The 21,026-nt window shown below is 56.3% G+C and overlaps 5 protein-coding genes across 5 annotated transcripts; 2 read left to right on the top strand and 3 right to left on the bottom strand.

Moving 5' to 3' along the window:
* Window positions 1-12: 12 nt before the first annotated feature.
* Window positions 13-1,724, bottom strand: C8Q71DRAFT_743055 (uncharacterized protein). Its single transcript, XM_047922876.1, has 8 exons — window positions 1,462-1,724; window positions 1,249-1,404; window positions 1,103-1,181; window positions 938-1,046; window positions 851-870; window positions 724-788; window positions 630-670; window positions 13-564 (listed from the first exon to the last, which is right to left on the bottom strand). The coding sequence occupies exons 1-8, from the start codon at window positions 1,693-1,695 to the stop codon at window positions 234-236; spliced, it is 1,035 nt and encodes a 344-aa protein (XP_047782523.1). The 5' UTR covers window positions 1,696-1,724; the 3' UTR covers window positions 13-233.
* Window positions 1,725-2,917: 1,193 nt separating this feature from the next.
* C8Q71DRAFT_436612 (uncharacterized protein) lies at window positions 2,918-7,496 on the top strand. The gene is made up of 18 exons (XM_047918525.1): window positions 2,918-3,516; window positions 3,583-3,918; window positions 3,969-4,129; window positions 4,185-4,316; window positions 4,388-4,441; window positions 4,492-4,574; window positions 4,640-4,674; window positions 4,728-4,825; window positions 4,876-5,034; window positions 5,090-5,108; window positions 5,162-5,312; window positions 5,364-5,421; window positions 5,475-5,734; window positions 5,791-6,316; window positions 6,374-6,407; window positions 6,463-6,606; window positions 6,655-6,905; window positions 6,952-7,496. Exons 1-18 carry the CDS (start codon window positions 3,138-3,140, stop codon window positions 7,396-7,398), a joined length of 3,327 nt encoding a protein of 1,108 aa, XP_047782522.1. The 5' UTR covers window positions 2,918-3,137; the 3' UTR covers window positions 7,399-7,496.
* C8Q71DRAFT_804768 (major facilitator superfamily domain-containing protein) lies at window positions 7,272-10,114 on the bottom strand. Its single transcript, XM_047925983.1, has 14 exons — window positions 10,092-10,114; window positions 9,743-10,020; window positions 9,623-9,690; window positions 9,532-9,572; window positions 9,348-9,481; window positions 9,241-9,300; window positions 9,021-9,171; window positions 8,921-8,966; window positions 8,369-8,869; window positions 8,247-8,310; window positions 8,168-8,190; window positions 8,053-8,110; window positions 7,873-7,990; window positions 7,272-7,817 (listed from the first exon to the last, which is right to left on the bottom strand). The coding sequence occupies exons 3-14, from the start codon at window positions 9,678-9,680 to the stop codon at window positions 7,752-7,754; spliced, it is 1,320 nt and encodes a 439-aa protein (XP_047782521.1). The 5' UTR covers window positions 9,681-9,690; window positions 9,743-10,020; window positions 10,092-10,114; the 3' UTR covers window positions 7,272-7,751.
* A 153-nt stretch (window positions 10,115-10,267) lies between these two features.
* C8Q71DRAFT_743041 (uncharacterized protein) lies at window positions 10,268-11,348 on the bottom strand. The gene is made up of 4 exons (XM_047922875.1): window positions 11,235-11,348; window positions 10,471-11,182; window positions 10,406-10,414; window positions 10,268-10,335 (listed from the first exon to the last, which is right to left on the bottom strand). Exon 2 carries the CDS (start codon window positions 11,104-11,106, stop codon window positions 10,594-10,596), a length of 513 nt encoding a protein of 170 aa, XP_047782520.1. The 5' UTR covers window positions 11,107-11,182; window positions 11,235-11,348; the 3' UTR covers window positions 10,268-10,335; window positions 10,406-10,414; window positions 10,471-10,593.
* Window positions 11,349-12,792: 1,444 nt separating this feature from the next.
* Window positions 12,793-20,993, top strand: C8Q71DRAFT_905030 (uncharacterized protein; the record flags this gene model as incomplete). The annotated part of the gene is made up of 21 exons (XM_047928878.1): window positions 12,793-12,834; window positions 12,882-13,015; window positions 13,068-13,314; window positions 13,369-13,574; window positions 13,626-13,709; window positions 13,767-13,851; window positions 13,905-14,052; window positions 14,106-14,202; window positions 14,263-14,825; window positions 14,877-16,105; window positions 16,166-16,318; window positions 16,369-16,495; window positions 16,546-16,669; window positions 16,720-16,919; window positions 16,972-17,222; window positions 17,272-17,395; window positions 17,452-19,082; window positions 19,133-19,527; window positions 19,580-19,740; window positions 19,793-20,898; window positions 20,949-20,993. 21 exons carry the CDS (start codon window positions 12,793-12,795, stop codon window positions 20,991-20,993), a joined length of 7,152 nt encoding a protein of 2,383 aa, XP_047782519.1.
* Between the last annotated feature and the right edge of the window lie 33 nt (window positions 20,994-21,026).

Raw genomic sequence — 21,026 nt, 5'->3', positions numbered from 1 at the left:
TCCTCGTGGAAAGGCTGACCATAGTTCGGATATGAATATGTGCTGTATCTATCGGACTAAATATTATGTCGTGATGTACGTGAGACAGCATTTTGTCCACGAGAGCATCCGAGGACAGCAACAACGATCACCTGGCTGCGTGCACGACCACAGTGCCAAACGGTGCGCGGCACTGTATAATCAACCAATAAGTGAAGTACACAAAATCATAGGGCGATTCGCCGCAACGTGCATCATTGAGAACTCGGAATGAAGCTTCCACCATCGCTCTCCGCGCACTTCGCCTTGAGGTCGTCGTCATGGTCCACCACGCTAGTGATCTTCACGGCGAGCGGGCGCATCTGGTACGAACCCCCTGATGACTCGTCCGTGCGGTTGGTCGTCCTATTTGACCCAGCATGGGAGTCGTACTGGATGCGCGAGCCCGTTTGCGCCCAGCCCAGTCCGACTCTGACGTTGATGAGCATGAACGATATGCCGGAGAGCTCCGACCAGGTGTCGACCGCTGTGAACTGCAGGTTGGAGTTGGCCTGGTACGAGATGAAGAAAAACGTCGTCCACGCCCTGCCAGTGCATTTCAGAGTCAGTCAGCTATGCGGCGAGGGGTAGTCGCGACGACGCAGACTCACGTGTAGAGAGCGGCGCTTTCTATGAAGGTTGTCAATACGTTCTGGAGATCAGTCAGATACTGGTACTACTGAGACGCGGTCTGGAATTGCGTACGACAAGGTTGGTCCCGCTGTAGAGTTTGACGTGCCGTGATGTCCAGACGCGATATCCGATCATGGCTTAGTGAATATTCAGATTAGACGTACTATCGCCGGTTCGTGTGGTGCCGCATGAAACTCACCAGTGCTGTAGACGTTCGTGCTGATACATCGAATACGTATGAGACTACATCTGTCGCGACGACCGGAGATGCTACTAGTATGCTCACCAAAGTGTGAATACGCAGTCGCTAGTGATCCAACGACCGGCTTGGGACACGAACACGTTCTCCCCGGGATAGTACTGAGTGAACTGGTAGGTTATGCCGATGCCGCATACTGCGTTGTGTGTCCGAGTCGGCGACTGCAGCTTTTACAGCAACTGTGTCACTAACCTGTGAGTCCCGCGAGCGTGCATAGCGGGAATATCACGATGGCCGTGCGACGGTTCCATACGACCCATAGCCTATAGATCTATAAGTACAAAAATATACTGCGTCAGCTTGTTGGGTCGGCGTGTACGCGCGGAGGTAGTACGAACAACCATGGTGTCGCCAATGATCAACGAGGCCATCAAGAATCCCGTTTTGACGACCTCCGTGAGCTGTTTGAGGTTCCCGTAGAACGCTATGGGATCTGTTCCGCCCTCGAAGTATACGAACGCTTGGAACGTGCGGATGCACGTGAGTATCCAATGCTGCAGGCGGGCACTGAAATGTCAGTGACGAGGAGGTTCAATAGGGAGCGAACATACCGCAGTGATCGTTACCGACAGCGCGATCGCCCCGAGGAACATGGGTGTCTTGCAGAGGTGCATGAACACCACAGATGCGGTGGCGAGGTGTGGGAGCGTCGGCTGCAGCAGTTGCCTTTGGCGGTGCACCAAGAGATAGATGGACGACACGGAGAGCACGAAGAAGATGCCGTAGAGGAAGCTCTCCATGAAGACGGTCGCGACATTCGCTGCTACCAGAGGAACTTGTTGCATCTTGATGACTGAGGGAGAACACGAAGGTCCGAAGCTCAGTGCACGAACACGCAGATGGCTACGCCGAACCGTGCGTCTTCGCGGCGCGCTTTAATGCAATCAAGCGCGAGAAGAAACTTCTTGCAGAAGCGTATGGGATGCTGGATTGGCATAAGTTAAGAACCCAAAGAAGTAGGAGGCGCGCCGGGAAACATTCATGATGAATGCGAAACGACGGGTCACAGCAGTAAATTGACATGCAACATATGCCTGGTGTTGACTGCTCCCTGATGACGGAAGGGACAATTGCGCCGCACGCCCCTCTGCCTTGTGCGCGCGGATGCTAAGGTTCAACGTTCAGGTCGCACCATAGTATACCGTGGACACGACACGTCGTACCTGCACTGCCATAGTCAATTACAGTGAGTGAGCTTCCTCAGAGGAAACCCTGGAGCCTCGACAGCATACGTTTGTCCTAGGTTTTCAAATTGGCAACTCGAGGATTGCTGTGATCAGCCGCGCTGCGACGTTTTGTGATATATGTACAGGTCGTTACTATCCTTGTCAGGTGCCACGCACCGCCACCAGAATAATGTCAGTAAATATGTGAGTTGAACAGATATCATCACTCACTGTGACAGACTCGCCCGCAGTGGTACAGTACCGTACATTTTCAGTCGAGCTGTGTTCCGCTGTTGCCAATGAGAAGCTTAAGGTTATGGAGTAACGCATGCGGCGCCGGAGTCGGCGTTGATACCAACATTCGTTATCTCCCAGTACTCACGACATGTCACGGAAGTGGTTTGGGAAGTCGACGGGTTACAGCAGCAGCCATCTGCACAGGTACGGTGGCATGAACTTTGCTAAGCTTCGTGGCGTCCGATCACGAGCGGTGGGTCCAATTGGAGCGCCGCTCACACGCCACGGTGGCGAACAAGCACTGCTCTCTACGTTATTCTGACAGACAAACCGCCAGTACTAGTGTATCTCTTCAACGTTGCTGACCTCCTGTCTTGAATCCTGTGGAGGTACTTACCGGTACCGGTGACTCACGTGGGTTCGAGCTGTCCCCGCGTCGGAGACTTCCATGTCAATTACTGCCAACGCGACTGGGAAGTCCAGATGTGAGTACTGCGATAAGTTGTCAATTTGCTGCCACTGCGTTGCTTACCACTGTACGCGACAGTGACGGATCAATCGATCAGCGCTTAGGCTCTGAGTCTCTTCTCAGTCTTCTGCATTCCGTTCCCTGGCCTGACGCTCGAGAATGTGCCTGCCACGGATTCATGTCAACCTTTCCAAGTCCATGGGCCCACAATTTCCTGTTCAGCATGCTAGATGATCAGGAAGACATCCCGTAATTCGCCACTTGCGATGGCTCTTGGCCGCATGGAGCAAGTGACTGAGGCTGAGCGCTGAGCGCTGAACACCTTTGAACCTTGATCAAATGGCAGACTCGGGAAATGGTAAATGGTGTACTTGGATGCGTTATACATGCTCAATCCTCGACTCGTCCCTGCAGCTGGAAGCCCTCGCTCTCAACCATGGTCTCTCGTCGGTTTCTCCCTCCTCCGCCTCAGACGCAGGCTCGGTCGAGTACTACGTTCCGGCCTCCGCCTTTAGATGGGTCGCTCTCCCTCCCCGAAATCTTCGATTGGCACGCAGTGCACACTCAGGACCACCGTCTCTTTGTGTTTGCCAAGGGCGATGGCACCCTGCGGACTATCTACTGGCCCGAGGCAGTCAGAGCCGTGTACACGGGTGCGACCATCCTTCGAACGCGTCTAGCAGACGCTGCCGTAGGGGGAGAGACTCCAATCGTAGCCATATTGGCACCGTCTGGTTCGTCAATCATTCCGTCGCCACGGGAGAACGGGAGAGCTGCGTCTTGCTGACATTCATCCCTAGACGCGATCCCGTACTTCACAATGATGATGAGCATCATGCGGGCGAACTACGTCGCGTTCCCAATATCCCCTCGAAACTCGCCGCTGGCTGTTGCGCACCTCATCAACAAGGTCGGGGTTAGTCATGTCCTCGTCGGTCGGGAGCAGGCCATGCAGGACCTTGTCAATGAAGCACTGGCCATTCTGACCACCCGCTACGATGCCCACACACTACCGACGCTCTCACCTATGCCGCTCTTTGAAGAGTTATTCCTTCCTGAGACAGCTGAGAAGGCTGAGCCGCCATCCTATGTATACAAAGGTCCTGATGCTCTCGCGATGGTCCTGCATTCTTCCGGTATGGCCTTGATTCGCCCTGCGCTGGTATGGTCTCATGCTCTTTGACAGGCTCCACTGCCTTCCCAAAGCCAATCTTATGGACGAACCACCGCTTCTGTCAACTGTGTCTCATCCCTTGGTTCGGAGAACGGGACCTCACCGGCCAAGTATTCTCGCTTCACACGATGCCTATGTTCCACGGGATGGGTGTACTGCAGCTCTGTTGGACGGTACGTTCAGTCCGCTCATCCCTCGTAAAGGTGCATATACTCAGCTTTCTGGCAGGCATCCTCCGGGTTGGTAGTCAGCTCGTTCGAACCAAAGTCCCCAGCCCCGGTCCCGACACCCGACGCCCTCTTCGTGGCTGCCAAGGCGACGGAAAGTGACATTGTGTTTTGCGTGCCTTCATTCATCGAGGTGGGTGTCACAGCGCATGCAGTATGTATATACTGACATCTCGATGTCTCACTGGTGCGCGGACCCCGAAGGCGTGGTCCCGGAACCCGGACTACGTTCGCTGGCTTGCTTCTCGTGGAGGCGTGGTACGTCTGGCTCGTACCGGTGACCCATCGGTCCTTGATATTCTTCGCAGCTTTTCGGCGGCGGTCCTCTGAACAAGGAGGCGGGAGACTTCATGACCTCGCAGGGCGTCTCAATCTTCATCTTATACGGCTCGTCAGTACTTTCTTCACTGGTCGTCCTTGTTCGAGCCATCTCTAACAACATCTATGTACCTAAAGGACGGAGGGTGGAATCATGAGTCCGATCCTCCCGTGTAAGACGCTGCATCACGATAAGCATAGACAGAAGCTGATGCGCCTTGTACAGCGCAGGTCGGCTACGACTGGGATTACTTCAAGTTCCCGGGTCTTGTTACGCCTCACATGGAACCGTACGGAGACAACACCTACGAGTTCGTCATGTTGGTACGTGCACACCGCGATATAATCTACACATCGCTCAGGCCCGTTCGCAGGAGAACGAGTACTGCCGTCCAAGTGTGATCAACACCAAAATTGGCGGAGTGGATGCGTATGCGTCGTCCGACATGATGATCCCCCACCCCACGAAGCAAGGGTACTGGAAGGTGTTTGGAAGAACAGACGATCAGATCATGCACAACACTGGCGAGAAGGTCGGTGCAAGGTCGCCCTCTCATCGAACCACGTTCCTGATAACTTCCCACCCAGACGAACCCGGGACCGCTAGGTGGGTAGTGGGGGTACGACAGATGCAACGATCGGCTTATCGAAATCGTCCAGAGAACATGCTGAATCAGGATCCGCACGTCTTGGCGTCTGTGATGTTTGGGCGCGGTCGATTTCAGGCAGGGATCCTCGTCGACCCCCGGCCTCAACACAGGTTTGACCCTGCAGACGAGACGAAGCTGGCGGAGTTCAGGAACATGATATGGTACGTGATACTGTCTGTGTCGTGTGTCAATCACCAACGTTATCGTGCCAGGCCGACCGTCGAACGGATGAATGCATATGCCCCTCAACACTCCAGACTCTTCAAAGAGGCAAGTGCGCACTGACTATCAACGAAGCTCACGTTCTAACACCGTCCTTCCAGATGATCATAGTATCGAACCCTTCTAAACCATTCACTTATACGGCGAAGAGCACTGCACGCCGGCAGGCCGTCATTGACGACTACGCCGAGGAGATCGACGCTGCTTACGACAGAGTTGAGGAAAGTACTCAGTCCAGCATCCCCCCTCCGTCCCAGTGGGACCACCCCACCACGCTCGAATTCGTCCGCGCGGTCATCAACAAAGTCTTAGTCCACAATGTGGACGATAACGACAATATCTTCCAGCACGGCTGCGACAGGTGCGTGGACGTGCAGCGCCAGTGAATGCACCCGTGAATTCACATGTCGTGCACAGTCTGCAGGCAACTCACATCAGAAATGCGCTGTTGCGCGCTTTGCGGGACTCCGCGCAGCTCGACACGCGCAAGAGCGTTGGGAACTTCGTCTACGACCTCCACACTGTGACCAGCCTCGCTGCTTTCCTCCTCGAGCTAGCTACAGGCGCCTGGTCAGGCTCTATGAAGTCTATCGAGGGCAGAGCAGACAGCATGCTTGCGATGGCCGCGAAGTACCTCAATGATCTCCCGGAACACAAGTCCGCCACCTCGACTGCCAGCCTGCATCCCGTCATCTTGGTGACGGGTACTACGGGCAGCCTGGGGTCCTTCCTACTCTCTCGTCTTGTCGAAGACCCGTCTGTCGCGCGCATTTACGCCGTTAATCGTCCTGCGAGAGACGGGAGAGGATTGCGAGCACGACAGGAAGCTGCTATGGCTTCTCGTGGACTCGACATCGCCTGTCTTGAGAACAGCAAGGTTGTGCTCCTGGAGGCCGACATCTCTGTGGCCGGCTTCAACCTCTCGCATGAGGTGTATGCGGAGGTGCGTGTCACGGCGATGTCGAAGCTCTGCTCCCCAGACTCACCGACGGTGCTATAGATGCAATCTTCCGTGACGCATGTAATCCATAACGGTATGCGCTTCTTTGGTGTCTTTGTATCCTGCATGTTCACGATGTCTCGTCGCAGCATGGAGAGTAGACTTCAACTTGTCTCTCGAGTCGTTCGAGCCCAATGTCAAGGGTGTGCGACACCTCATCGATTTCGCACTGTCCTCCCCGCGTCCAAGCCCACCACGAACACTGTTCACCAGTTCCATCGGGGTCTTCCAGAGTGCGTCCGTCCAATCCAAGTTAGAGACTCGAGCTCACGGGCATACAGACATCGAGGGCGTCCAACTGGCTGAGCAGTTCATCAGTCCTGCCGTCGCCGTCGGGTCGGGCTACTCGGAATCGAAATGGGTAGCGGAACGGATCCTCATGGAAGCAGCAGAGAAGACAAGCCTCGAGACCCTCGTCGTCCGCGTCGGTCAGATCTGCGGCGCGCCCGACGGAGCGTGGAACGCGCACGAATGGTTCCCGTCCATGGTGCAGAGTGCCCCAATCCTCGGTTGTTTCCCGGATGATCCCAAGGTGAGCCGCACGACTCGTGTTGTCGAACCGTACTCATTGTGTGCAGGCGGTGTCATGGGTGCCTCTCGCCACAGCAGCCAGCGCCCTCGCCGGGCTCGTACACGCCGCATACAAGAAGGACGTCATTCATTTGATCCATCCCCGCCCCGTCACCTGGTCCTCGCTCGCCGCCGTCATCGCAGACGAGCTCGACGTCTCCCTTGTCCCCTTCGCCGAATGGCTGTCCAGGCTCGAAGCGCTGCACGACGCACCCCCTCGTCGGCCAGACGCACGCACGGAAGTCGAGCTGCTGCGCACTGTTCGGGCACTGCGCGTGCTTCCATGGTACCAGGGGCTCCAGACATCGCGAAGCGGCACAGAGGCGCTGGGCTTCCCCGCGCTCTCCGTGGCACGGGCGAAGGAGCTGTCTCCTGTATTGGCGGAGGCGGCCTCGCTGAGTAGCGAGGATGTGAGGAAGTGGCTAGCATTCTGGCGGGAGACGCAGTCGCTTTGACTCCTACCGTTGTCTACCATAGATGCATGGTAACGTTTTCGTGTCAAACTGAATAGATTCGTGACTGTCTCTGCGATGTCAAGCGTTCGCTCGCGCGCGTGTATCACGGTAAGGATGACAGCTCGTCCGAGTCGCTGGTACTATACACCCTCGTGTCTAAGCACCATTCCAGACGGTGCCCCGTAGGCCTGTACATTACGTGATCCACAGCAGAAGTGCCCAGTCAACTTGTCGCTCAAGATATGCCCGCACCACGTCGGTGGAGGCATTATCATTGTGTCTACATCGTGCACGGACCCAAATACGCAGACCGACTTCTGTGAGACACCACGGGACATCAAGCACACGGCGCGTCATCGCCTGCAAGGCCCACGCACCAAGGCAGACCCCGCGACGGCGGCGCCCGCCAGCCCCGTCACCTAATTCGTACCGCGTCAACGCACGAATACGGCACATCTGGAAGAGCGGACTGACCGCTGCGAAGACCACGCCCTTCCACCACACATAGTCGTGCCCGATAAGCGCGCCGCCGATGGGCGTGCCGACCAGCGCACCGATGCCGACGGGGAACAGCGCGATGCCCATGCGTTTCCTGCCAGTGCGCCGAGAAAACAGTCATGGCTGGAACACGCGAGAGCAGCGGATGTGACGCACCCTACGTCGGCGCCGTCTGCGCTGATGGAGGCTACGGCGGGGAGGTACAGCGATACGGCTGGCGAGGCGCGAACGGTCAGACGTGCGGGGTCAAGCAGAGTCGCGGATGGCATACCTGTTCCCGAGAAGAAGCCGTAGCTGCGGCGCGTTGGGTTGAGCGTTGGGTGCGCGTGGAACATGGACGGGAGACTCACAAGACCGTGAAGAGGACGAGCCCGTACGCCGTCGTGCACCCGAGCAGCGCGAACTGCAGCACCGCTAGACCGCGCCCAGCATCAGCCCGCACACCGACACACACACACAGGTAGGCACGCACATCCGACGACGAGACACGGGACGTACACCGCGAGCGCGCCCCAGCGGTCGCCGAGCCAGTTCGGGAGGACGCGCCCGAGCGCGTTCGCGGCGTTGAGGATCGCAAGGCTGTAGAAGGACAGCTCCCGGCCAACGCCGTGCTGCTCCGCGAAGAGCTGCACGTACGACGGCGGGAACCAGAGCCCGAGGCCCGTCAGGAAGCCCTGCACGAGGATGCACGCGTATCTGCGGTCCAGGAGCGGCGGGCGCGGTGCGGCGGCCTCTTCTGGGTCCCCGCTGGTTCGGTCGGTCTTCGTGGCTGCGTCTTCGTCGTCAGTTCGTCCCGCGGTGAGCGTGCCGGGCGGCTTCTCTTGGATACCCGGGACGGCTGTGGGCTGCGTGGCAGGTCGCGCGTCGAACAGGAGGAGATTGCCAACGAGGAGCAGACCCAGGCATATGAACGCAATGATGCGGATCGCCCAGCCGAAGCCCAAGGGCCCGTTGAACAGGTAGTTGAGGGCGACTAGAGACGGAGCTCTGTCAGTTAGGCGACGAGGGATGCACGAGCACCTACTCGAGAAGGCGACCGCGCCTAGGGAGCCGCCGGCAGGCACGATGCCCTGTAGTGCTGCATTAGGTCGATCGTGTAATCCAGTGACGAGGAGTGGACGTACCATTGCTAATGCCTTCTTCTTGTGGAAGTGCTGGGAGACGAGGACGGAGGTAGGGAGGAATATGGAGCCCATCCCCAGGCCCATTCCGATACCCTGCGATAAGAGCACTTGGTAGTAATGTTGTGGTTGGGCGAGCGAGAGTAGAAAGTGGCTAGTACAGGGGAGGTGAGAATCGGAACCGAGAGAAGGAAGATGGTGGATAGGTGATAGAGGGACGTACCAGATCACGAATATTACTGAACCACCGATTAGGACATGCCTCAAGTATCCGCGGTCAAGCCTAAGCAGTCATCAGCACATGCGGTGGGAACGACGCGGGGTGCGCACAAGGGGCCTAGGAATGCGCCGAGCGTCAGGTCAAGGAGGGTCTGGATGCTGCCGATCCAGCTGATGGCGGACGCGGACGAGTGCGACAGGAATGTGCGGACATAGTACGCTTGCATCACACCGAAGGCGGACATCTGGAGGAAACGTGAATGAAGGACCACGAACAGCGTTGGGACGGACCCACGAATCCGATGACGCTGAACTGCATGAAGAACGCCCCGACAACTAGGATTGGTGAGGGGACGCATACGGTATCGCGCCGCTGTGAGACCTACCAGTCAGCCAAGCCCGCCACTTTCCGCGGGCGTAGCCGTCCGTCGTAGACGAAGCCATGATGCTGAGACTGGGATCGAGGATCAGACTCCTGGCTCATTCAGATCAAGTGGGACACTCACGAAAGTGTTCGATGCTACTGAGGTTTCTGGCGGGGGTGTCGGTACGCGTGGGGCAGATGCGGGAGAAATGAGGGTGACACTTGTGCGGCTGGCGGGGCAGCGCACCGGGGGACTGACGCCTCCACATGTCCTCCCCCGCGCCGCATCGCGGAGAATGATGATGAGGAACGCAGAAGCGGAAGTCTGCTCGGGACAGCGATGAGGGGAATCCCCGTGTCCACATCGGGACGACAGCAGCATCGCCAAAAGCGAGAAAATGTTACAAGGGCATACAAGGGCTTGTAAGATGGCATCAGCAATCTAAGATACAGCATTCTGACGGTCGAGGTTGCAATAGATTACCGCGCACCTACCGTCTGGCCAATGTCTCCAAGCGATGTAAGAAGTGCCAGGCTGTCTGTCCTTATACAGTTTTATATCGCTTTGCAATGCCAGGGCGGGGACGGTGCAGACGAGCACAATAAAATTCATTTCTCAATTGTTTTGCCCTCATGCTCAATTATTAATCACAGCTGTCTCGAGAGGTTCATTGATAAACAATCAATAATTGCACATTCTACGTATGACGGTACAACTGGTACATGACCCTAGTACTGGATAGCTCCCATTCAGCCGGACATGTCAGTATGGTCTGCAAACCCGAGTTCAGTACGTACTACGCACAGACGAGATCTAAGCAAAACATTAGTTAATACGACACATGAGATCCAGTCAGTTGAGGTACATACCAAGCAGGCAAGACCGTAGAAGAGGAGTACAGAGCATGTACTGAGTTGTGTAGTCTCGCCGCAATACCCTGCACATAGCATGCAGGGATTACGGCAAGGCAACACAACTCATCCAAGTCGTCCTCACCGAAGTCTCTCAAAGGGCATGAGACATTTCCGCCCACGTCTCCCTTTCTTATGCGCGGAGGTAAGGCAGTTCTGGGGTCCTGCTATGCGGCTAGCTGTGCTGCGCGGTTGGGGTGGCGACATCGCGACGGGACGTCCGCGCGACTGATGCTGCGGGCGCATCAGATGTGTCATATCCAATATGTGGGTGCTTACCGGAGAATTCGTAAGACTCGCCGAGCAGGGATCAGCGCTCCCGGTCGAGGCAACGGTGGTATCCTCTCCGAGAGCGGGACGATCGAGTGCCAGTGCAGCTAAGCACGTGGCGGGCGTTGGGACTGTCCGACTTGGTATGTCCGGAGCATGCGTGAAGAAAATGGCAGGATAGATCGACATCGCAATTGTGCGAGGCGTGGGCACCGCCGCATCGAGGACACCGCGTTTAGAACGTGACGTGAGGGTGCGTCGAGCACGGCGGGTTGTGTCGGACACCGTGACAATGACAAGGGTACGAGTAGGGACTTCGTGCATATGGAGAAGTGTCCACCGTATTGGACACTCAGTCGCGCCCGTTCTATGCGACTGTGGCCGGAATCGACCTTACAAACTGACCCTACATTCGTTAATATGATACACAGATGTGAGAACTGTAGACTGACGTAGGTCAACATAAGATTCCCGAGGCTTCTGTGGCGTGTTGTAAGCACAGACGCAAGCGGATGGTCATGGTACAAGGGGATACAACGGAAGTCGCAGCCTGACAAGAGCTTCACAACGATGACGTAAGCCTGGGGCGCCCATATAGGATACCCCATTTCTGCGTGATCGTACAAGAGCTTATAAGACCACTTATAAAGTCATTACAAGCGGTACTAAGTCTGCTATAACCTGATAAGTTATCGACGACCATAGCAGTTTCCCCCGGTTTTGCTGATGACAACGCTGCACTCTTCCACAAGGTGACTGATATGCCTGTCTCCGTCTGCAGCATCTGAATCATCGCCCTTGGTTGCCGGGCCATCCACGCGTCCTGCCAGACTTTGTGGCGGACACCATGATAGCCTCGTGCTGTAGAACTGTGCGATAGCGAGGACGAGGAGATAGTACTGTCGCACATGGTTCCGTCCCTGCGCTGCTTAGTGCTGACCCGGAGCGTTCGGTATGTATGTACTGCCCCACACCGCTGGGGCATGTGCATCAGTGCGGCTTCCTATGATCCTACGAAAGATTTTGCATCAGCATGCGTGAATGACCGGAGCTGGCAGCTGTCCACACATACATCTATATCCGCTCATCCACGGATCGAATTGAAGATCTGTTGGCTGGCGTCTCGCCCCCGCGCTCATTGCTCTTCGGCCCTCACGGCGCTCGTTGTTCTGTCATGGTATAGAGTCCACCAAATGCGGCGTTCGATTCGAGGTGACAGCCTCGAAGGAGATGAGACTTGGGCTATGTATCATTTGGTCAACGGCATAACGTCAGTTGGAGGGTGACTTGTCGTGGTCAAGTCACGGGCGTCACACACGCGTGCCACCGACGCGCTAACCCGGTTTGAGAGCTCGCTCCAGGCTGTTGATCTGCGGCCTGCCCGTGGTCCTGATACTTGAACGACTTCTCCCTTCCACCCACAAGATCAACGTCGTGACACGCCCTGGCCGTGTCGACCTCGAGATAGACGATTTTTCAGACCGTGAAACCAAAAGCAGTGAGTTTAAACGATACGTATCGAGTATGATCAGGTGACGGCATAACACCAACAGCAGTGTAGCCGCTCTCCGTGCAGGTCGGTGACCCAGAATAATGTCCGGAAAGCACGAACATATGACTACGCTTGATCCGTCAAGTTGACTCCACCGAAATCACCACGTTCACCAAACGTAGCATCCATGGTCCTCAACATCACTTCAAGTTCACGCCGACGGGGCGGTACCAAGCTTCCATGGCGTACAATCACGCTGTCAGAATGAGCCGCGACGCGCTCCAAGTCCCATGTACAGTATGTACATCAAGAACCGTGTGAGCAGTCAATGTCATAGTACGTAGAACGTCCGTTCTTCCAGCCAACATCCAATTGTGATGAAGGATTGATACAGCTTTGGTCTGCTCTCGAGGTTTCCCATAGCTATATAGTGTAGACCACATTGGCGCTGTTTCCAAGTTCTGAGCCTTTCAGTATCCTAGTCAAGTGCCTGTCCGACATTCCTCAGCAAGCATACAATGAACATCGGTTTAGCAGAGGTCAAAGAGCCCATTGCGATCGTACGTACCACACAGGTCCTTGTAACTCATTGTCTCACGCACAGCAGGTCGGCATCGCAGCGGAACTGCCCAGCGGGGCATGCGCCGACACGAATCTCGACTACAGACAGTTCAACAAGTTCCTACTAGACGGCGCAGAGTCGTACGTCCGCTTCCCCAGGGATAGGCTCAACATCGACTCGTACGTCTCCTCCATCCGGCACCGCCGCCCGGTGCTCATTCACATTCCATAGGTGGCAGGGCGAAGGCCTTGGTCGCATCGCCACGGCCCACGGGTCTTTCCTGAAGGACGTCGACCTGTTCGACCACGTCGAGTTCGGCATATCGACGAAGGACGCGCGCGCGATGTCGCTGAGCACGCGCAAGCTCATCGAGCTCTCGTTCCTCGCGCTCCTCGACTCGGGGATCGACTACCAGGGGCGCAATGTGGGCTACTACGCCTCCGCGACGAACCACGATATCCTAAGCATAGCCGAGCCGGTGAGTGGCGTGCAGCGGCGCGGGCCGACGCGCGATTGATTTGGGGGCCTGTAGGATGTGTACGAGGCGCAGGGGTCCTTCGGCGGGATACCGTGCATGGTGGCAAACAAGGTGTCGTATCATCTCGACCTGCGCGGGCCGAGCATCCCGGTCGACACCGCGTGCAGCTCCAGCCTGACGGCGACCCACCTCGCGGTGCAAGCGCTGCGCGCGGGCGAGTGCGAGTCTGCCGTCGTCGCAGCGTGCCAGCTGAATCTCCGGTACGCCGTCGTGCTAGGACCCGTCATATGGTTGCTGACACACCCGTGCAGGCTCGCGGACTTTGTTCAGTACAGCCAAGGCTCTGTGCTGGCGCGGGACGGGAAGTGCAAACCGTTCGATGCGAGCGCGGACGGGTAAGCGACGGTGTCCGCAGTCTACCATCCTACTGTGTTCATGAATCAATCGCTCAGATTCTCGCGGGGAGAGGGCGCGGTGGCGATTGTGCTCAAACCGCTCAGCGCAGCATTGAGAGATGGGGATCACATCTACGCGAACGTATGCAACTGTTACATCTCCTGTCCGTCATACACTGATAGGCCTCACCACAGATTCTTGGTACCGGATTGAGCTCCTCGGGCTCCTTGGCTCCAGTGTATGCGCCGGTGGCGAGTGCCCAGCTAGAAGCGATGAGGCGCGCCTACGTTGGTACTGGCCGCGATCCTCGAGAGGCCGACTACGTCGAGCTCCATGCGACTGGTAGGCACCATGATCTGCGTGAAACACGTGAGCTACCACTGACGCTTGAGCAGGAACCGCGGTGGGCGACCCGATAGAGTGCAACTGGGTGGGCGAACACTTTGCGCGAGACGCGGAGCTCCTCGTCGGTAGCGTCAAAGGCAACATCGGGTGAGAACCGCTCGATGGTCGATCATGGATGGCGAGGATGCTGACGCGCCCGGAACACAGTCATCTGGAGATCACCGCCTTTCTCGCGTCGCTGTGCAAGGTGTGCGGTCTCTTCGAAACCGGGGTGTTGCCCCCGAACGTGAACCTCGCGGCGCGGAACCCGGCGATTCGGTGGGACGCATACAAACTGCATGTCCCCCTCGAGCCGATGGTGTTGCGCGCGCGCGATGACCCACGAAAGCTCCTGGTGTCCATGTGCAGCTCCGGGATCGGCGGGGCCAACGGGCATGCTGTCCTCGAGAGCGCGCCTCCCATGCCAGCTGCAAGTGCCTGCTATTCGGCTCTACCGGATGCTCCTAGGCTTCTCATGGCCGGGGGCCTCTCGCCCTCTTCGGCGGCAGGCGTAGCGAGCTCTCTGCTAGACTTGGCGAGAGAAAACCCCGACCGGTTGCCTGCGATCGCCAACATATACGGCCGCCGCGTGCGACAGATGAAGTGGCGCAGCTTCGCAGTGGTCAATCCCGGGCAAGCCCTGTCTGCGGTCGACTTCCCTGCGCCTACGCTAGCTCAAGACGTGCCGACAGTCTTTGTGTTCTCGGGCCAAGGACCCCAGCATTTTGCAAGTAAGTTGTCGGCGCTCATCACTGATGGCCTTCGTTGCTGACCTATCGCAGTGGGGCGACAGCTCTTCGCGTCTTATGGCGTCTTCCGCAGGACGATGGAGGAGCTCGATGGGTACCACCTCGAACTAACGGGCACGTCCCTCATACGGGACGTCGGGCTGTTTGGTGACTTCCCGCCATTAAAGACCTTCCCGGCCGTGTGGCCGATCTCGGTCATCCTGCCTTCGCTTACCATGCTCCAGATTGCCCTTTACGATCTACTCTCGAGCTTTGGACTCCGGCCGGATGTCGTCATGGGCCATTCCGCGGGCGAGACAGCTCTCCTATACGCATCTGGAGCTGCGTCGAAGCGTATGGCTATTGCGGTGGCCGTCGTACGAGGCAGGACGATGACGCTGGTTGAGAACGCAGGGGGAGGGATGGCCGCACTCTCATGCGCGCCATACCAGGCCGATGAAATCATCCAAAGTGCGAAGGAATCATCTGAAGACGGCATCTTGGAGATTGCCTGTTACAATGGCCCACAGGCGGTCGCGATCGCAGGTCATCATACCCTGGTAGCCCGAGCGGTGGAGATCGCGACGAGCCGCGGGATCCTTGCCCGTACAATACAAACAAACGTCGCGGTTCACTCGCCCATGATGGATTTATGCGAGGCGTTGTATCGCCCCGAGATGGTTGAGGCGTTCGCTCGCTATGGACCGTGTCGCGCGCCCTCCATTACGACCTACTCTACCGCGACAGGTGCTCTGCTGGAAGAATTCTCACCGGACTACTTCTGGCACAATAGTCGAGGACCGGTCCGGTTTGCACAGACAGTGCGGTCCGTGCTGCGGGCTCATTCTACCGCTCGTTTCATCGAGATTAGCCCTCATGCGGTGCTATCGCTGTACCTGCAAGAACTGGGTGTTCCTCCTACCTCGATATTGTGTCCGATGCGGCGGGCGAAGGCATACGCAGCGCATCAGGAGCAAGCTGTACTCTTGAATGCGATGGGGCAGTTGGTAACTTCAGGATCCAACGCCATCGATTTCCGGGCGTTCAACGACTCCCCATTCGCCATGCGGGACTGCGACATACCCCTACCTTCGTACCCTCTCGCGCGCAAGCCTATCCCGTTCTTGCCTCGACATTCGAAATTGTTGCAACAACAGCTAGGCCCTCTTGTGCGACCGCTGTCTGGAGACAACCTCAGGGTCAATCATGCTACACATCCTGAGCTTGCCCAGCACGTCATCAATCAGGAACCTATTATGCCCGCTTCGGGATTCCTCGAGATGGTTTGTCCCATTCACTGACTTTTGCGCTGTTTTGTACTCATGCCGTGCCGATGAGTGTAGGTGTTAGAAGCGGGAGCAAACATCGTCTGGAATGTACGCTTCCACTCGATGTTTTCGCTAGCCTCAAACACTCCAACGGCGCTCAGAATGCACATCGACGGGAAGCACTGGCGAGTGGTCTCGAGTGCTGTTGCCGGAGTCCAAGAAGATAGTGTACGTGAAACTCCTATATGTGGCACGCTAATACTCATTGTGTGTCCAAGGCTGATGAACGCAAACCTCAAGTCCATGCGGAGGGCTTCATGACGCTAGACCAATACGACGTTGGCCAATACCACAACCCTGTCCCTTCTGATGTCTTACAGTGTTGCAAGCTCCATGATGCAGATGGTCTGATGTTCAGTTATTGTTCTATACCGGTGCCTGATGATGAATGCTAGACTTGTACCCCGGCTTTCAATACTTCGCACAATACGGCCCCGTATTCAGACGTATCAGGAGATGCTACTTTGGGTCTAACTACGCGTTAGTAGAAATACAAGGACTTGACGAGCCTTCTCAGGCGTGAGTAATGTATCGTATGCTCCTGTCATTTGCCACTCAATCGCCTGCAGTAATTACGTCATCCACCCGGCTCTGCTAGATGCATGTCTACATGTTGTTGTGCATCCTCGTTTCACTTCCGTCTCCGACACCAATGTCTTTTATTTGCCATCTGCTCTTGGCTCCCTTGTTATCGAACGGCAGAACCTCTTGGCGCCGCGGCTGGAAAGTACGTTGTACGCGTATGCTGTCCTCACAGATTGGCGGCCAGGTTCGTCGATTGGTACCCTCTCACTTCTCGTATCTGAGATACTGCAACACAGATGAGATCACAGCAGATGTGCATGTCATCGACGTGGGCGGAAAAGATCTCTGTACGCTCCGCGATCTCAAGGTAGCTCGTCACTACATCAACACTCCGACGCCTCCGCGTAGGCGGTTCGAGCTGATCGATCAACCACTGTCCACGATACCATTTGACTTCGGAACCGAAGTTGACGTGGGCGAGGAAGCCGTTATGAAAACGCTATGTGCTTCCCGCGTCACTGCTGGCCAGAAAGGAGGAAGTCAAATAGTGAGTCACAAATACATGCAGGGCCGCCCAACTCATCCAGGTGATATAGGTGAACAATACGCCGTGTACATCTCATTGTGGCGTCAACATATTGCTTGTTTGCGCCGCGCTCCATGCCTCTCGCTTGGGTGCTATGGGAAAGAGGGTGATCACTGTGTTGGGAGTGGACTTCAGTACGTGACGCTCTATGGGATCAACATGTCGCCGCGCTCATGTATGATTCATGCAGAGTCGGGATCGTTACATGGGGACGCCCAAGCCCTATTGCAAGCTTCGCTTGGACGGGCGATAACAGTCGTGTATCACGCCGCAGTCATGGGCGAGGACATGTCTCAGTCTCATAGTATTCCTGTGTCCTGCAAGACAGTGGACTTCAGCACTCGTGCATCTCGCCCGCACCATCCTATTTTCGACATTGTCCTTTATAACTGCTCTTCGCCATGGAGCACTCCAGACGTAACCACCATGGTTCGCGCTTGTGCTACATCCCTCATGCCCGGAGGATTTTTATTCATTCAAGGCGTTCAATCAGGTTCTGGAAGCGGCTCGGGTCCACACCCAGATCCTTCTGGAGCTGCCGAGGTACAGACCGAGCTGAGCCGTCTGCACTTCCAGACCCGCGCCCGACATCTGGTAGCAGGCCTGCCGACTACTCTGATAGAAGCACACAGCTCGTCTCTGTCATTTGTCCCCGACCAAGCCTGGTCGGACCGTGGGGGTCGGACCCATGTACTCTCATACCGCATTGGGGACGAGAGCAGCATTCAAACAGCCTTGGCGAAACTTGATATCAACGTGTCTATCTGTGTCTGGATACTGGCGTGCGGAGAGCGGGACGGCGACGCTGCACGAGGGTTTACTCGGTCACTCAGGAGGGAGTTATCTGCTTGGGATATCGGACTCCTCATATCTGCCCCTACCTTCGACAAACAGGAGGTGGAGCAGTTCGCTCGATACCTGTCCTCGCACCGCAGCATGGAGCGCGAGTTATATATCGCCGAAGACCGCCAGCTATACGTCCCCCGCATCCGCGAAGTCCCCATTGGCCCTCCCAACCCGGCGATTTTCCACCTCGCCGATGTGCGCTCTGGATACGTGCGACTTGACCCAGTCTTCAGCTACGATGTCGAGTCCGATCCTCGTCACCATTGCCTAGTCGGGACAGTGATAGCCGCCTCTAACGAAGATGCGACGGCGCTGGTGGGTACGAGGGTGGTCACTATTACTGCGAAAACTTCCGAAGTTGGTGCACCCATGACTGTGCGCCGAGACTCCATGATCCCCATACCTGATCACTGGGAGTTGCACAGAGCGCCGTTGCTCGCACTCGGCTGTCTGGTGATCCGTTCTGTACTCGGCACGGAGAAAATTTCACCGAGATGCGCAGTGGACGATGCTCGCCGTATCATTGTCGTGGGTACAGACACGCCGCTGGGACGTGTGCTCACCTGTATCCTGCGGCAGCTATGCATCGGCACAGTCGGATTGAAGCTACAGGCGTCTCCCCTACACTTCGCATCACTCCTTCTAGGACCTAGGGACATTGTCGTTGACCTAAGCGGCCACGCGGCCTCGAGCATCGCCGCCACATTCGTAGGACGCAACGGCGTTCGGCATATTTGCATGCGCGATGTATCTCAACTGCTGTGCGAAGCGACGCGCAGCCCGCGGATCTTGACGACAATGCTCCAGAACGCAATTCAACTGATACCGTCGGGCGTATCTATTGACAGCGGGACGGCTCAGCAGGTGTTGCATCAACCTCAGACACTCTTCCTCAGGTTCAGCTCTAGCGATGTGTATGTACTGATAGGAGGAATTGGGAGCTTGGGTATGCACATCGCGTTGTGGATGTACGAGGTAAGGTCATACATACCTTATGGACGTCTATGCTAATTCAGCACCTCTAGAGGGGAGCCAGACATATATTGCTTACGTCTCGCTCTGGACGTCAATCGTTGGAACGAGCTGGAGATGTCCTTGCCATCCGCATCCTGAATTACCTGGAGAGCCGCGTGGATCTGTCCTTGCGACTGGTTGCATGTGATGCCGCCTCTGTTCATCAAATGCAAATGGCTCTCTCGGGCCTGGCACAGCGCATTGCTGGTTGTATGCTCCTTTCAGGCGTCCTCGTAGATCGCACCTTCTTCTCTCAAGATCCATCTACATTTGAAGCGACTTTCAGGCCAAAGGTTCAAGCAATTAAGGTGCTGGAAAATATACTTCCGATCAAGAGCCTCGACTTCCTCGTCCTGTTATCTTCTATTGCGTCATTCGGAAATACCGGACAAACGAACTATGCCAGGTAAAACGACTATTTATTGTACGCACCTAGCATACTCATGTCACTTGGATAGCGCGAATACAGCTCTCGAGGGATACGTAAGGCAATACAAGAATGCCTTCGCTTTGATTACCCCTGCCATCGTCGATTCGGCGGCCATCAGCAGTGCACTTAGGCATCGAGAGCGTGGATCGCAGATCGAGCATCTGATGCCGTGGGCGTTCTCTGCCCAAGGTACGCAATTGCACTGGAATGGTACGAATGGGTGCTCATGGTTTCGCAATAGAGCTCTGTGACTGCATCGAGGACGGTATACTCCTATTGGCGCGTGGGCCTGTGGGCGTGTACGTGCCGAATCTCAAATGGGATTCAATCCGCCAACATCTGGGTCCGTCTTTTCTCTACGACTATCTAGCAGACGTCAACCCGCGTTCCGCTCCTCCAAAGACGCAGCAAATGTGCCGCGATGATCTCTTATCCATAGTGTTGCAACACGTGGACGTATCTGCCGATGCCTTCTCTCCTGACGCTCCTCTTTCACGATACGGCATGGATTCCCTCTCCGCCGGTCGCCTGTCATATGCCCTGAAGAACGTTGTGACCGTCTCGTCAATGCAATTACTCGGAGGGTTGAGCTTCGCTGGGCTACACCTGCGAACCACCACCTCAGGGATCGCTCAGTCTGGGACTGTGGAGGTTCACGGAGAGATGGCATTCGATTGGCTGGAGCTGAGTCAGTCCGGTCGGCCGCTGGTGAAGCTGGTGAACCGTCAAGGCGATACACCCCTTATATTGGTTCACGGGGCAAGCGGGAGCATTGTCTCGTTTATGCCCCTTCAGCAGACGTTCACGTCTTCTCTATGGGTGTTGCAGTCGACACCAGACACGCCCATGCACTCGCTTGACGCCATGGCTGCCTACTACTACAAGGCCATCAAGGATGCTCAGCCCAGCGGACCGTATCGCATTGGGGCGTACTCCGGGACATCCATCATCGCATTCCTCATCGCGGAGAGGATCGTTAACGACGGCGATGTGGTGGCGCAGTTCTCTCTACTCGATCATTTCCCTCTCCTGTTCGCTTCCCCGTACCTCGAGCCAGACGACACTACGGTCCGACAACGCACGCCCAGCCACGCATTCATGAATCGTTTGCTGCAGTCGATGCTGCACATGTATAGGGCGGAACCATCAACATCCCGCCAACAAATGGCCGTGGAATTTGAAGATGCTGCAAGTGGCAAATTGATGCCACCCGTAGCGGCGTTGCGATGGCGCACGTTTTCTGGTATGGTCACTGGCACATACGAGTTCATGTTCGAGCTACTACGTCAAGACGTGCCGTACACGCAGGATCTGCTCCGTCACGCTCTTGCTACTCGATTGAGCACGGTGCGAGTGCCTTTGACTCTATTTGTTGCTGATCGAGGCATCTCACACAGCCTTCGCTCTGCGGCGGGAAACGTACGACACTCCGACTGGAGTGAACTGGGAGTACGCGAAGTGTATCCAAATGCCAA

This window comes from Rhodofomes roseus (genome assembly GCF_022264815.1).
Source record: "Rhodofomes roseus strain CIRM-BRFM 1785 chromosome Unknown C8Q71scaffold_4, whole genome shotgun sequence".
Lineage (NCBI taxonomy): Eukaryota > Fungi > Basidiomycota > Agaricomycetes > Polyporales > Fomitopsidaceae > Rhodofomes > Rhodofomes roseus.
This window is presented reverse-complemented; position numbering and strand designations above follow the sequence as displayed.